Source organism: Anomaloglossus baeobatrachus, chromosome 5, assembly GCF_048569485.1.
Source record: "Anomaloglossus baeobatrachus isolate aAnoBae1 chromosome 5, aAnoBae1.hap1, whole genome shotgun sequence".
Taxonomy (NCBI): Eukaryota; Metazoa; Chordata; class Amphibia; order Anura; family Aromobatidae; genus Anomaloglossus; species Anomaloglossus baeobatrachus.
Genome location: NC_134357.1, coordinates 555,778,362 through 555,792,053, shown reverse-complemented (window position 1 = coordinate 555,792,053; position 13,692 = coordinate 555,778,362). Strand labels below are relative to the sequence as shown.

General features: G+C 46.3%; 1 protein-coding gene across 1 annotated transcript in view; it reads left to right on the top strand.

The window, feature by feature from the left end:
- Positions 1-13,692, top strand: part of LOC142312994 (uncharacterized) — a 111,199-nt gene that overhangs the window by 13,412 nt on the left and 84,095 nt on the right. The window contains 5 exon segments of the mRNA XM_075351982.1: positions 126-584; positions 666-789; positions 873-970; positions 1,168-1,258; positions 9,577-11,210. Of these exon segments, the coding sequence (XP_075208097.1) occupies positions 330-584; positions 666-789; positions 873-970; positions 1,168-1,258; positions 9,577-11,210 (2,202 nt within the window). The 5' untranslated portion in view covers positions 126-329.

Sequence of the window (13,692 nt, the reverse complement as noted above, 5' to 3'; positions counted from 1 at the left end):
AGACAAGAACGAACAACTTCTACACGTTCTGTCTCCTCATACTGTATGTTTCCCCTTATCTCCAGTAATTGTATTATTACAGCGGATGCTTTTTGATGTTACTTCGTCATCATCTCCCCATTCAGGTCCCTACAATATCGGATCCTCTCAGTGGAGATCTTCTATAGAAGAGAATTCTCCTGATTGCCCCGTGAAGGATGGATATGGACAGGGACAAGATGGCGGAGAGGATATTACACCTCACCCTAGAGATCCTCTTCCGGCTTACTGGAGAGGTGAGAGATTCTGATGACGTCACATTACATCATTCTTATCTATGGGAATAACAGATGGACAGAACTGGAGAGGTGAGGACTCTGGAAATGTCTGGAGTGAGATTTCTTACTGTGTCTCTCCATAACCAGGATTACACAGTAGTGAAGAAGACCTCTAGTGAGCGCTGTCAGGCCCCTGTGTCTGAGGGATGGGGAAGACCCCTGAGCCCAATCCCGGGGCCTCCACCTCACCCCCCGATACATGAGGACATCAATGACCAGAAGATCCTAGAACTCACCTACAAGATGATTGAGCTGCTGACTGGAGAGGTGACACTGCTGGGAATGCTGGGACATTATACAGTAACGCTATGAAGGGATCGGGGGTGACGGTATCATTGTATGTGTCAGGTTCCTATAAGGTGTCAGGACGTCACCGTCTATTTCTCCATGGAGGAGTGGGAGTATTTAGAAGGACACAGAGATCTGTACAAGGACGTCATAATGGAGGATCCCCAGCCCCTCACATCACCAGGTAATAGACAGGACTAAATACACACGGCCTATAATTATCTGTATGTAAGGAATGAATTCAGTCCCTGTATGTGTCTCCTCCAGGTCTATCCAGTAAGAGGACAACACCAAAGAGATGCCCCCATCCTCTTCTCCCACAGGACTGTAAACAAGAAGAGCCCGATGTTCCTCAGGATCATCAGGTAGATGGAGAGAAGGGGCCATGAAATCTCCCTATGATGTGTAGACGGCTGTGAAGGTCTTGTGCTCAGTCTTGTTTTATCCTCCAGTATTATACGTGTTATACTTGTGTAATGAGAGCGGTGGAAATAGCAGGATTAGAGCTGATCATAGATGGGACTTCTCCATCTGTCTGTGACTTTTACAATATTTGTTTCAGGGTGAAGATCTGATCCATATTAATACTACAGAGACATATGTGGGGGGTGATGAGCGGAGTAAAGAGGAGATTCCTACAGATAACCGCCCAGGTGAGTAGTGACCACTAAATGCAGAGAAGTCACAGGTTTTTCTCATTCAGCAGCTGCTACGATGTGGGACTAAAAAGAATGTAAATAACGTGTATTAAAAATAAGGTGTAAGAAGTTTCCCGTACATCCTAGACATGGAGAATGTGCAGTTTATAGTGGAATATTCACAAGTTCCATATTATTTATACTGGTGAATCATTAATTTCTTGTATGTTAGTGGATTATAGCACTTATGTGCAGGTATATTCTAAAATAAGACAGATGTACAAAACCTCTAGATGCAGAGTGGTGCCGGACAGCCCCTTTAAAATATAAGGATTTATTAGAATTGGTGTGGAAAAATGTTGCTGTATACAGGCCAGATACAGAGGCGTTTATCCAGCCCACCTGACAGTTTTCCTGCACGTGTTCTTCTAGCTGGTTACATAAGATGGTTGCCTAGATCTCTTGTACGGAGTATAGCAGCATTTTTCTGCACCTGATTGTCAGGCCAAGATCGAAGAAGAGCACTAAAGTAGTTGCCCTGAAATGACAATGGATTTAACAGGAGAGTAATGGTTATATTACAATAATAATCTTTATTTCTATAACGCCAACATATTCATATTTACAATTCAAAGGTTCATATACAAACAATCATAAGTAGTTAAGCCCCCCCTCTAAAGGGTAAGCCCAGGTCCCCCCTGTGATCCAGTGTGTCCACTACTTCCATTTGCTGCCTCTATATTGTCCACAAGCGTTACAGCAATGACTGGCATAGAGCAAAAGCGTCTTGAGTAGTGATTAGCTAGTAGTAACTATGACCCTGACTGCAGCATTAAAGGGGGTGGTTCACCCATTTTTTTTTATTTTCTGTATGAGTTCTACTTACCATTCTAGGCGTTTTCTCCATTGGCTTCTGTTTCCATTTCTGGCACTGAGCGGCGCTATCCTGCCGCCAGTATCCTCTTATGTCCCGGCAAGTTCCGGGCTCTCAAACTTGACGGGTACGTCAGAGGAGGCTGGCACCACTCAGATTGAGTGACAGGGCTGTGGGCGGTGACTACCGCACGTCACAGCCCAGCATCGAGGGGAGGAGACGGAGGACGTCAGTGTGGAGCCGGCTGAGCGTCCTGCAGATGGTGAGGCACGGGGCGCCAGGGTGGAATACAGGGGGGGTTCTTCAGCTGAAATCCCCCCCCTGCACGTAAGTAGCTGATCACACTATCCACCTGCCCGCTCTGCTGCGATGTCAGGAGAGCGGCCGGTGTCGGGCAGTGTGATCATGTGCTCCTCCCACCAGCACTACAGGACACAGCAACCAGCAAGACACTGACAGACATGTCACCGCTGTGCTCTGCCACCTGTCCTGCTGCATGGGACCAACTGTCTGCACTATGTCACCTGCACCACAAGTCACAGAGTGGAGACAGTTGGTGACAGAGCACCTCTTCCCCCCCCTCTCTTCTCTCCCCCCACTCTTGCCCCCTCTTCTCTGCCCCCCCTCTTATCCCTCTCTCCTCACCCCCCTCTTATCCCTCTCCCCCCTCTTTGCCCTCGCGCGCGCGCTCTTTGCCCTCGCGCGCGCGCTCTTTGCCCGCGCGCGCGCGCTCTTTGCCCGCGCGCGCTCGCTCTTTGCCCGCGCGCGCGCGCTCTTTGCCCGCGCGCCGCGCGCTCTTTGCCCGCGCGCGCGCGCTCTTTGCCCGCGCGCTGCGCGCTCTTTGCCCGCGCGCGCGCGCGCTCTTTGCCCGCGCGCGCGCGCTCTTTGCCGCGCGCGCGCGCGCTCTTTGCCCGCGCGCTCTTTGCCCGCGCGCTGCGCGCGCTCTTTGCCCGCGCGCGCGCGCTCTTTGCCCGCGCGCGCGCGCTCTTTGCCCGCGCGCGCTCTTTGCCCGCGCTCGCTCTTTGCCCGCGCTCGCTCTTTGCCCGCGCTCGCTCTTTGCCCGCGCTCGCTCTTTGCCCGCGCTCGCTCTTTGCCCGCGCTCGCTCTTTGCCCGCGCGCGCTCTTTGCCCGCGCGCGCTCTTTGCCCGCGCGCGCGCTTGCTCTTTGCCCGCGCGCGCGCTTGCTCTTTGCCCGCGCGCGCTCTCTCTCTCTTTGCCCGCGCGCGCTCTCTCTCTATGCCCGCGCGCGCTCTCTCTATGCCCGCGCGCGCTCTCTCTCTATGCCCCGCGCGCGCTCTCTCTCTATGCCCGCGCGCGCTCTCTCTCTATGCCCGCGCGCGCTCTCTCTCTATGCCCGCGCGCGCTCTCTCTCTATGCCCGCGCGCGCTCTCTCTCTATGCCCGCGCGCGCTCTCTCTCTATGCCCGCGCGCGCTCTCTCTCTATGCCCGCGCGCGCTCTCTCTCTATGCCCCGCGCGCGCTCTCTCTCTATGCCCGCGCGCACTCTTTTTGCCCGCGCGCGCTCTCTCTTTACGCGCGCGCTCTTTTTGCCCGCGCGCGCTCTCTTTGCCCGCGCGCGCTCTCTTTGCCCGCGCGCGCTCTCTTTGCCCGCGCGCGCTCTCTCTTTGCGCGCGCGCTCTCTCTCTTTGCCCGCGCGCGCTCTCTCTCTTTGCCCGCGCGCCCGCTCTCTCTTTGCCCGCTCTTTTCCTCCCCCCCCCTCGCTCGCTCTCTCCTGGCATGGTCAGTACAGAAATCTCTCCATTGTGGAGGGGTGAGAGGGAGTAATAAACATGGAGTCCCTACTGTGTCTGTGTATTTATTTCTAATAAAGTATTTTTCTCTGTGTGGTGTCTTGTTTAAATAAAAAAAAAAGCTTTATTGGAGATTCTTAATGGTCAGGTCAAACTTAGCCTTACATTAAGAATCTCGGGCTATATACCAGCTGGTAAAACATAGCTGGTATTAATCCCTTATTACCCAGCGTGCCACCTGCCACCAGGGCCACTGGAAGAGTTGGATACAGCGCCAGAAGATGGCGCTTCTAGGAAAGCGCCATTTCATTTTCTGGGGTGACTGTGGACTGCAATTCGCAGCGGGGGCCCTAGAAAGTTTGGGCACCCTGCACTGCGGATTCCATTCCCCAGCTGCCTAGTTGTACCTGGCTGGATTCAAAAATTCGGCGAAGCCCACGTCAGTTTTTTTTTTCTAATTTCATGAAATTCATGAAATAAAAAAAAAAAGGCTCTATATTTTTGGTTCCCAGCCGGGTACAAATAGGCAGCTGTGGGTTGGGGGCAGCCCGTAGCTGCCTGCTGTACCTGGCTAGCATACAAAAATATGGCGAAGCCCACGTAATTTTTTTAAAAACGTTTTCAGGCAAAAACCTTTATTAAAAAAAAAAAAAAAAATGCTTCCCTGGATTTCTATTGCCAGTGAAAGTAACACCAAGCAGCGGGGGTTAGCAGCCAGTAGCTGCTTGGGTTACCCTTAGCAATCGAAAATGCAGCGGGAGCCCACAAACTGTGATTTTTTTTTTTTGGGGGGATTTTTTTTTTATTATTTTTAATGAATTTTTTTAAAAAAAAAAAAAATCGACATGGGCTTCGCCCATCGAGCACCGGAGCATTTTACTGCTCATTCATCCAAAGTAATCAGATGACTCCAGTGTCGGCCGATTACTTGTTCTGTGTCCCCCTGCATCCATCGCAGCGTGTACAGGCTGTGAGGTCACCTGAGTTCAGCCCAGCACTCGAGTCAGCTCATCTGAACTCAGCTGAACTCCAGCCCGCACACGCTGTGATGGATGCAGGGGGACACAAAACAAGTAAGGTCTAAGCCACACGGCGAGAAAAACAGTGCAAGTGCAGTGCGATAAAACATCGCATTCCACTCGGGCCAATATTAGCCTGTGTGTCAGCGCACATGAGCAATTATTTTCTCAGCCCTAATTGGACCGAGAAAACAATCGCAGCATGCTGCAATTGTAATGCAAGACTCTCTTTTACCCATTCAAGTGTATGGGGTGAGAGAAAAATCGCACTGCACTTGCGATACATCGGTGGACTACGGAGGAGAGAGGGAGAGAAATCCCTCCCACCCCTCCTCAGTGCTAGCCCACCCCTCGAGTGCCGGACCGCCCCCCCACAGCTGAGGTCTGCTCGCACAGTCGGACCTCAGTTGCAGGGACACACGCATGACACTCGGCTCTGCTGTACTGAGCGTGAGCCGAGTGTAATGCGAGGGGATCGCACTAATCCCCGTGTGGCCCCAGCCTAATCGGCCGACACTTGAGTCAGCTGATCTGAACTCAGCTGAACTCCTGTACATACAGCCTGCACACACAGCCCACACACGGTCACATGTGATCGGCAGCAGGCAGTGACTGCTGTTAAGGCTACATTCACATGACCGTTCCGTTTTTGTGGGCCGCAAAAAACGGTCCTTTTTTTTCACGGATGCATCCGTGTGGCATCCGTGTGACATCTGCGTGCCTTCCGTTTTTTTTACGGACCGCAAAAAATGGAAGCAGCAAGAAAGATAAATAGATGAGTAGATATAGAGATAGAGAGAGAGAGCGAGAGAGAGGGATGAATGAAGGGATGGATAGATGAGAAAGACATATATAATGTCCCACCTCACTGCATATTCTAAGCTGGCACCCTTTTGTGACTTTCATGTGGCACTAAGGTGCTTAGTCTTGTATTTAGCCAAAAAATAAATAAATAATAAAAAAAGACATGCGGTCCCCCTATCTTTTGTAGCCAGCTAGGGTAAAGCAAACGGCTGCAGCCTGCAAACCACAGCTGGCAGCTTCACCTTGGCTGGTAATCCAAAACAGAGGGCACCCCATGCTGTTATTTTAAATAATTAATTTAAAACAAAAAACACGGGGTCCCCCGAAATTGGATCACCAGACAAGGTAAAGCGGACAGCTGTGGTCTGGTATTCTCAGACTAGGGAGGTTCACCATTATTGGACTCTCCCCAGCCTAAAAATAGCAGGCTGGAGCCACCCCAGAAGTAGCGCATCCATTAGATGTGCCAGTCCTGGTGCTTTTCCCAGCTCATCCCATTGCCCTGGTGCGGTGGCAAACGGGGTAATATATGGGGTTAATACCTGATGTGTAATGTCACCTGGCATCAAGCCCTGGGGTTAGTGATGTCAGGCGTGTATCAGATACCCGACATCACCAACCCAGGCAGTAATAAAAAAAAAAAATAATAAGACAACAAACACATTTTTATTTGGAAAAACACTCCCCAACTCATTCCCTCTTTCACCAATTTATTAGAAAGAAAAACAAATCCAGGTCTGGTGTAATACAAGGGGGTCCCACGACGATCCATACCATAGCCCAGTCAATGAAGAACAGAATGTTCCCTATTTGCTGGGAGAGCCGTGCAGTGACCTGAGCTAACATCAATAGGTCAGCCCAGGTCACTGCAGGGCATGACGAGTGCTGCTATCAGGAGGTTAGCGAGGTATATTGCCTGCAATGATCGCTGAACTCCTGACAGCAGCGCTGTCACCGAGTTCAATGACCGTCGCCTTCACAAACCAAGTATCGTGAGCGGCCCGTGACGTCACCACTAGTCACAGTCTCGGGTCGACAGCGAGAGGTGATGTGACAAGCGGCGGGCATAGAAGGCAGTGACGACCGCTGACGTCAGGAGGACAGGACTTCATCACCGTAGGTAATGAACTTACTAACCTCCTGACGGTAGCGCTTGTCATCCCTGCGGCTGCTGACACTGCAGTGCAGGCCGCTGCTGACACTGCTGAGCGGGCAGCCGCGGGGCTGGGGCTGGAGCGTGACACTGACTGCACGGGCACCCGACTGAAGTGCTTCCGTGTTGCTTCCGGGAATTTTGCGGACCCATTGACTTGTATTGAGTCACGGTTCGTTATTACGGAACAGAATAGGACATGTTCCATAATAACAGAGCGGACATATGGCGTCCGATGTGTTTATTTTTTTGTAGGATCGGATGCACATGGAAGTGCTACAGTGTGCCATCCGATCCTAGACAAAAGACATTGAAAAGATGGTCCTGTCTGTGGGTCCGCAAAAAAACAGGAACTGACCAGGACAAACGGAACGGTCATGTGAATGAGCCCACCTGCAGCCATTGCAGCGTGTGCGGGCTGTGAGATCAGGAGTCAGCTGACTCCAGCGCCGGCTGATAAATTCTGTGTCCCGCTGCAGAAGGATCCGGTAAAATAACGGTTGCATGCGCTGTACATTTAATCCACAGGATCCGGTCATATGCGGTTTGCGGATGATACGGACGACACACAGACTAGGCAAGAGGGAAAAAAAGCAATTTCATGACCCCTTCACTTTTTTTTTTTTCCCCCAATAATTTTTTTCACATGTTGCGCCGGCTAATAATCATAATTTCTGTACACACACACAGACACACTTTCTTCCCCTGGTTGTGCAGAGCTGGCAGCTGCTGCTGTCTTTGTGTGATTGCTCTCAGTGCATCCACACAGGGAAGAGGCAGGGAGGAGACTTTGGGTGGAGAGGAGAGTGGGGGTGTTAGACACAGTGGGTGTTTAAGATAAGCTAGACACCGCCCTAGAACCACAAAGAATTCTGGGACTTGTAGGAACTGAACCCAGGAAGTCAGAAGAGAGATTAACCCCATCAGAGCTGGAGCCAGCAATGAAGATGTGCTGCTAGAGCACAATAAAAGGTAATTTTGCTGAAAAAACATAATAGATGTGTTGAGGGGCACATATTAGCAAGATTTATCAGAAAAAAAAAATGTTTTGGTAACTGGACAACTTCTTTAAGGATTCATTAGAGAAGGGAAAGTCTAGTGAGAGGAGGCAAATTAATAGAGAATTACAGTAATCAAGGCGGGAGTGGGTCAGGGCCACAGCGAGGGTTTTTTAGTTTCCATAGTGAGAAAGCGGTGGATCCTAGAGATGTTTTTCAGGTGCAGGCTGTCACGGTTGATAGGGCCAGTATAGGCTTCCCTTTGTTCCCCTAACACCTGGAGGTACCATTGTTGGTAGCGAGGTCCAGGCCGCCAACCTAGGCCATATCTCCTGTCCTTGTCCCTGATGTTAAGACCCCCCCCCCTCAACCCACCACCCGTGTGAAAGGGACAAGAACCAAAGTAAACACCCCACTAACATATGATAAACAGGGGTAACAATTACTCGTACACATGGGAACCACACACACAGGAGCCACTAAAAGTGCATGAGGGGAAATAAACAGGAAAGGGGGTGAATGAAACGCACTACTGGGGAACATCTATACCATTTAACCAGCACACCTAGAACTGCTGCAGCAGCACCAATGCTTCAGACCACAGCACAAGTCTCAGAGAGAGGAAATTACCAGCTCCTTCCACCTCCTGGCCAAGGTTCCAAATGATGAAAATAACCTACACCCTGTGGTGGAAGTTGAGGGTATTTATAGGGCCTGGGCTTGGTCCCAACCAGAAAAACCTGACCAGGAGTCAGGAGCTGCTGGAAAGTAAACTGACATTAACCCTCTCCTCCCCATAGGAAAGGGAATCCATTTAATAAACTGAGTCCCACAAGAAAAAGTGAGAATCAGACTCAGAACCTGTCACCAAAATCTGCAACAGAGGAAAGTTCGTGACACAAGCGACAAGAGTGATCGAGAAATTGTGTATAGGAGGTGAAGGGAAAATCAGTGTCAAACATAACACCCAGACAGCGAGCCTGCAGCCTAGGCGTTATTATGGTGCTGCACACAGAGAGGGAGATGTCCGGTTTAGGGAGGTTAGTAGACAAAGGGAGTTGAATATGTTCAGTTTTGGAGAGGTTAAGTTTCAGACAGAGCAAACATGATGTTGGAGACTGCGGACGAACAGTCACTGGTGTTCTGTAGTACAGCGGGGGTGAGGTCAGGGAATGAGGTGTATAGCTGTGTATATTCATTTATCACATTCTTCCACTTTAACAACATGATAAAACCACTTTACAAATTTACGTTTCCAGTTTTACACTTTCTGCAAAGTCAGAGCTTCTTCATACATAATCGCACTGCTCCTCCATTCTACAGTAATATGCATGTGGCTGACAGGGATTGTGACTGACAGACCCCTCTAATAGTATAGACTGACAGGCTCATTTATGATTCTCCACTGAGCGTCTTATTACAAAATAGTGGTGACTGACACTCTGAGACATGAACCTAGGAAGATGCTGAATTCAACACTGTATTGGGAAACTGCTAGAACCGATCCTAGTGGCCTGATATCATTCTCTAGTGGTCCTTGCTCTGTGACCTTCGTTAGAAAGTGAACTATTTTATCACCAATATTTTACCTGTTAGCATGTGAACTGTTATGTCACCATTATCTTAGTGAATAATGAAATGTTGCAACATGACTTGCAATTTTAATGGACTTTGGATATAGTTAAAAAATAAACTATACATTATTGAAAAAGTATTAATAGTGTTATTCTTGACAGGTGACTGTATTAGGAGATCAGAGGGGCTTCTGACTTCTTCAGACAATCAATCATATGATCTTGGTGTGCCACAAGACACACATGAAGAACATTGCGTTATCCCAGTTGTATCCTCAACGCTTCAGAGCAAAGATCTACCATCTGATCCTATTAAACAGGTCCTATCTTCTGATTCATCGCAGGCTATTAAGCAAAATAAAAGTCACAGAAGAGATGTTAGTACTAATATAGGAACTAAGACATTTTCATGTTCAGAGTGTGGGAAGTGTTTTAATTGTCAATCAAACCTTGCTGTACAGAAGAGAACTCACACAGCGGAGAAGCCATATCCATGTGCAGAATGTGGGAAATGTTTTGGAAAAAAATCAAATCTTGTTACACATCAGATAACTCACACAGGACATAAGGCATTTTCATGTCCAGAATGTGGGAAATATTTTACAACTAAATCAACTCTTGTTACACATCAGAGAATTCACACAGGGGAAAAGCCATATTCATGTTCAGTGTGTGGGAAAGATTTTACTCGGCTATCAGGTCTTCGTTTCCACCAGAAAATTCACACAGATGTGAAGCCATTTTCATGTTCAGAATGTGGGAAATGTTTTGGCTTAAAATCAACTCTTGTTACACATCAGAGAACTCACACAGGAGATAAGCCATTTTCATGTCCAGAATGTGGGAAATGTTTTGGAAAAAAATCAACTCTTGTTACACATCAGATAACTCACACAGGGGAAAAGCCATTTTCATGTCCAGAATGTGGGAAATGTTTTACAACGAAATCATATCTTATCACACATCAGAGAACTCACACAGGAGATAAGCCATTTTCATGTCCAGAATGTGGGAAATGTTTTACAACTAAACCACATCTTGTTAGACATCAGAGAACTCACACAGGGGAGAAGCCATTTTCATGTTTAAAATGTGGGAAATGTTTTACAACTAAATCACATCTTGTTACACATCAGAGAAATCACCTAGGGGAAAAGCCATATTCATGTTCAGAGTGTGGAAAAGATTTTAATCGGATATCAGGTCTTCATTTCCACCAGAGAATTCACACAGATGTGAAGCCATATTCATGTTCACAATGTGGGAAATGTTTTACGGATAGATCAAATTTTATTGCACATCAGAGAATTCACACAGGGGAGAAGCCTTTTTCATGTCCAGAATGTGGGAAATGTTTTACAATTAAATCACATCTTGTTACACATCAGAGAACTCACACAGGGGAGAAGCCATTTTCATGTTTAGAATGTGGGAAATGTTTTGCAGATAAATCATATCTTATTACACATCAGAGAATTCACACAGGGGAGAAGCCTTTTTCATGTCCAGAATGTGGGAAATGTTTTACAATTAAATCAAATCTTGATACTCATCAGAGAATTCACACAGGAGAAAAGCCATTTTCATGTTCAGAGTGTGGGAAAGACTTTAATGTAGTATCAAATTTGGTTGAACATCAGAGAATTCACACAAGGGAGAAGCCATATTCATGTTCTAAATGCGGTAAAAGTTTTGTGTGTAAATCACATTTGATTAAACATAAAAAAAATCACATAGGAAAGAAGCCATATCTTTGTTGAGAATGTGAGAAATTGTTTTCTTCCAAAACATCTCATGTTAAATATTAAAGAGCTCACATAGGTGAGAAGCCATTTTCATACCCAGAAAGTGGGAAATGTTTAATTTATTAAATGTTTATTCTTTTTATCAAAAATGAAGAAATTAAGAACTTTTTTTTTCTCCACAAAAAAAGAGTCAATAAACTTACAAAATAGCATTTTTTGTATTTTACAGTAATTTTTATTACGATTTTCAAAAGTTTTTTAACAGAGAAGAATAAAGTAAAAATCAAAACAATAGATTAGATAGCCTGGGGGAGATAGGAAGGAAAAGATGGATGCTAAAAAGTAATAACAAGTTTTAATAGAAATAGGAAAGAGGGAGAGAGGGGAAAATACAGGAAATCCCTTCACCCCAGGCTATTTTACGTTTTTTCATGTTTGTTTTTTTTCCTCCCCTTCTTCCGAGAGCCTTAACTTTATTTTTCCAGCAATTTTGCCATATGAGGGCTTATTTTTTTGTGGGACCTATTATGCTTTTGAATGAAATCATTAGTTTTACCATATAATGCACTGGAAAACAGGAAGAAAAATTCCAAGTGAGTTCCGTCTTTGCTGTAAGTAATGATATTTATTCCTCTTTTTTGCTTTTTTTTTTTTTTTTTTTTATATTATATATAGTGTAGGGACTTACAAACATGAGGTTCCCGTGACGAGGGTTGCTCCTCCTGCACCTGTGATGCCTCCACTTAGTGGGGGTATAGCTGTATCCTGCTGGAGTAGTAGTAGTAGTCTTTTGGCATGGGCAATATACAGCTGCAGTTCCATCTTTGCTGTTAGTAATGATATTTATTAATTTTTGCTTTTTTATGTTATAGTGTAGGGACCTACAAGCATGAGGTTCCTGTGACGAGGGTTGTAGGCTTCCGTTTTATGGCCATAACGCTAACAAAAAAAAACCTCATTTTTTTGTACAGGATACAGCCAGGCCCCTTTTTGTTATGCCTAGCTATTAAGGCCCTGTCACACACACAGAGATAAATCTTTGGCAGATCTGTGGTTGCAGTGAAATCATGGACATATTGTTCCATTTGTACACAGCCACAAACCTGGCACTGATTGTACACAATTTCACTGCAACCACAGATCTACCATAGATTTATCTGTGTGTGACAGGGCCTTTAGAGTTCCTGTCCCTATGTAGTGTGCAGTTGGGGTACGGCTTGCCAGCCTGCCTGATCTAATAGTATGGGCGTCGCCTAATAGGCTGCGGTTTTGTGGTTGTGCGTCTGCTAGTGTGAACAGTGCTCTATGCAAGCCATCAGTGTGCAGTTTTACCATCCAGCAATCGCCTCCTCCATGTTTGGATGTGTGTGTGTGATTTGCTCCTCCTGCACCTGTGATGCCTCCACTTAGTGGGGGTTTAGCTGTATCCTGCTGGACTAGTAGTCTTTTGGCCTGGGCAATGTATAGCTGCTTTTCCATCTTTGCTGTAAGTAATGATATTTATTCCTTTTTGCTTTTTTATATGTGAGGAGTTAACAAAAATTCTGAAGTTTGTCCTAAAAAAAAGTATTTCACTTTTGGCGACATTTTGAGACCCATAGCGTTCTCATTTCTCGGGATCTGGGGCTCAGTGATGGCTTATTTTTTGCATCTTGAGCTGACGTTTTAATTTTACTATTTTTCTGCAGTTGCTAACTTTTGATTGCCTGTTATTGCATTTTTAAACAATATTGCAATGACCAAAAAATGTAATTTTGGCATTTGGATTTTTTTTTCTCGCCACGCCGTGTACTGATCAGATTAATTGTTTTTATATTTTGATAAGGCATTTCTGAAGGCAGCAATACCAAATATGTATTTTATATTATTATTTTTAACTTTTATTTTCCATGTGGCTAATGGGAGATTATTTGAACTTTTTAGATTTTTATTTATTTTTTTCATATTTTTAAAAACTTTTTTTCCTTATCACTGCACACTGCGAGTACATGTTCTTTTCTGCTGATCAGAGCAACATTGCTGTGATAAGTAGAAATGCAGTGTTCCTGTGAGTGCTGGTGCTCTGTGGGCTCTCACAGGAAGTGAGTTATTGCAGTGTCAGGGGTCATCAGCTGACCATGCGCTACAATGTCAATACCAAGACGTCCTGTGATCACGTCACGGGGTGCTGATGGCGTCTGGGAACAGCGCGATCTCCATCATGGCCATTTAAATTGTGCTGTCAGCGCAAGCTAAAGGGATAACAGGTGCGGGTCGATCAGATCAGTAGAGATGTGTGAGGATTACTACGGGCTTGCCGCTGGAGCCTGCGGTAACCAGGGGGAGGCGACCAAGGGCGTACCAGTATGTCCTTGGTCGTAAAGGGGTTAAGAAAAAAGGGAGGATATGACAAGCACTATATATACTTGCATTGTCTTTTATTTTTTATTTTAGTCCAAGTTTAATCTCATTTTCCAGCAAGACTTAGCACCTGTTCCCCCTGCCAAAAGTACAAACACCTGGTTTAACACCGTCCCCCAGGGCCATTTTCCGT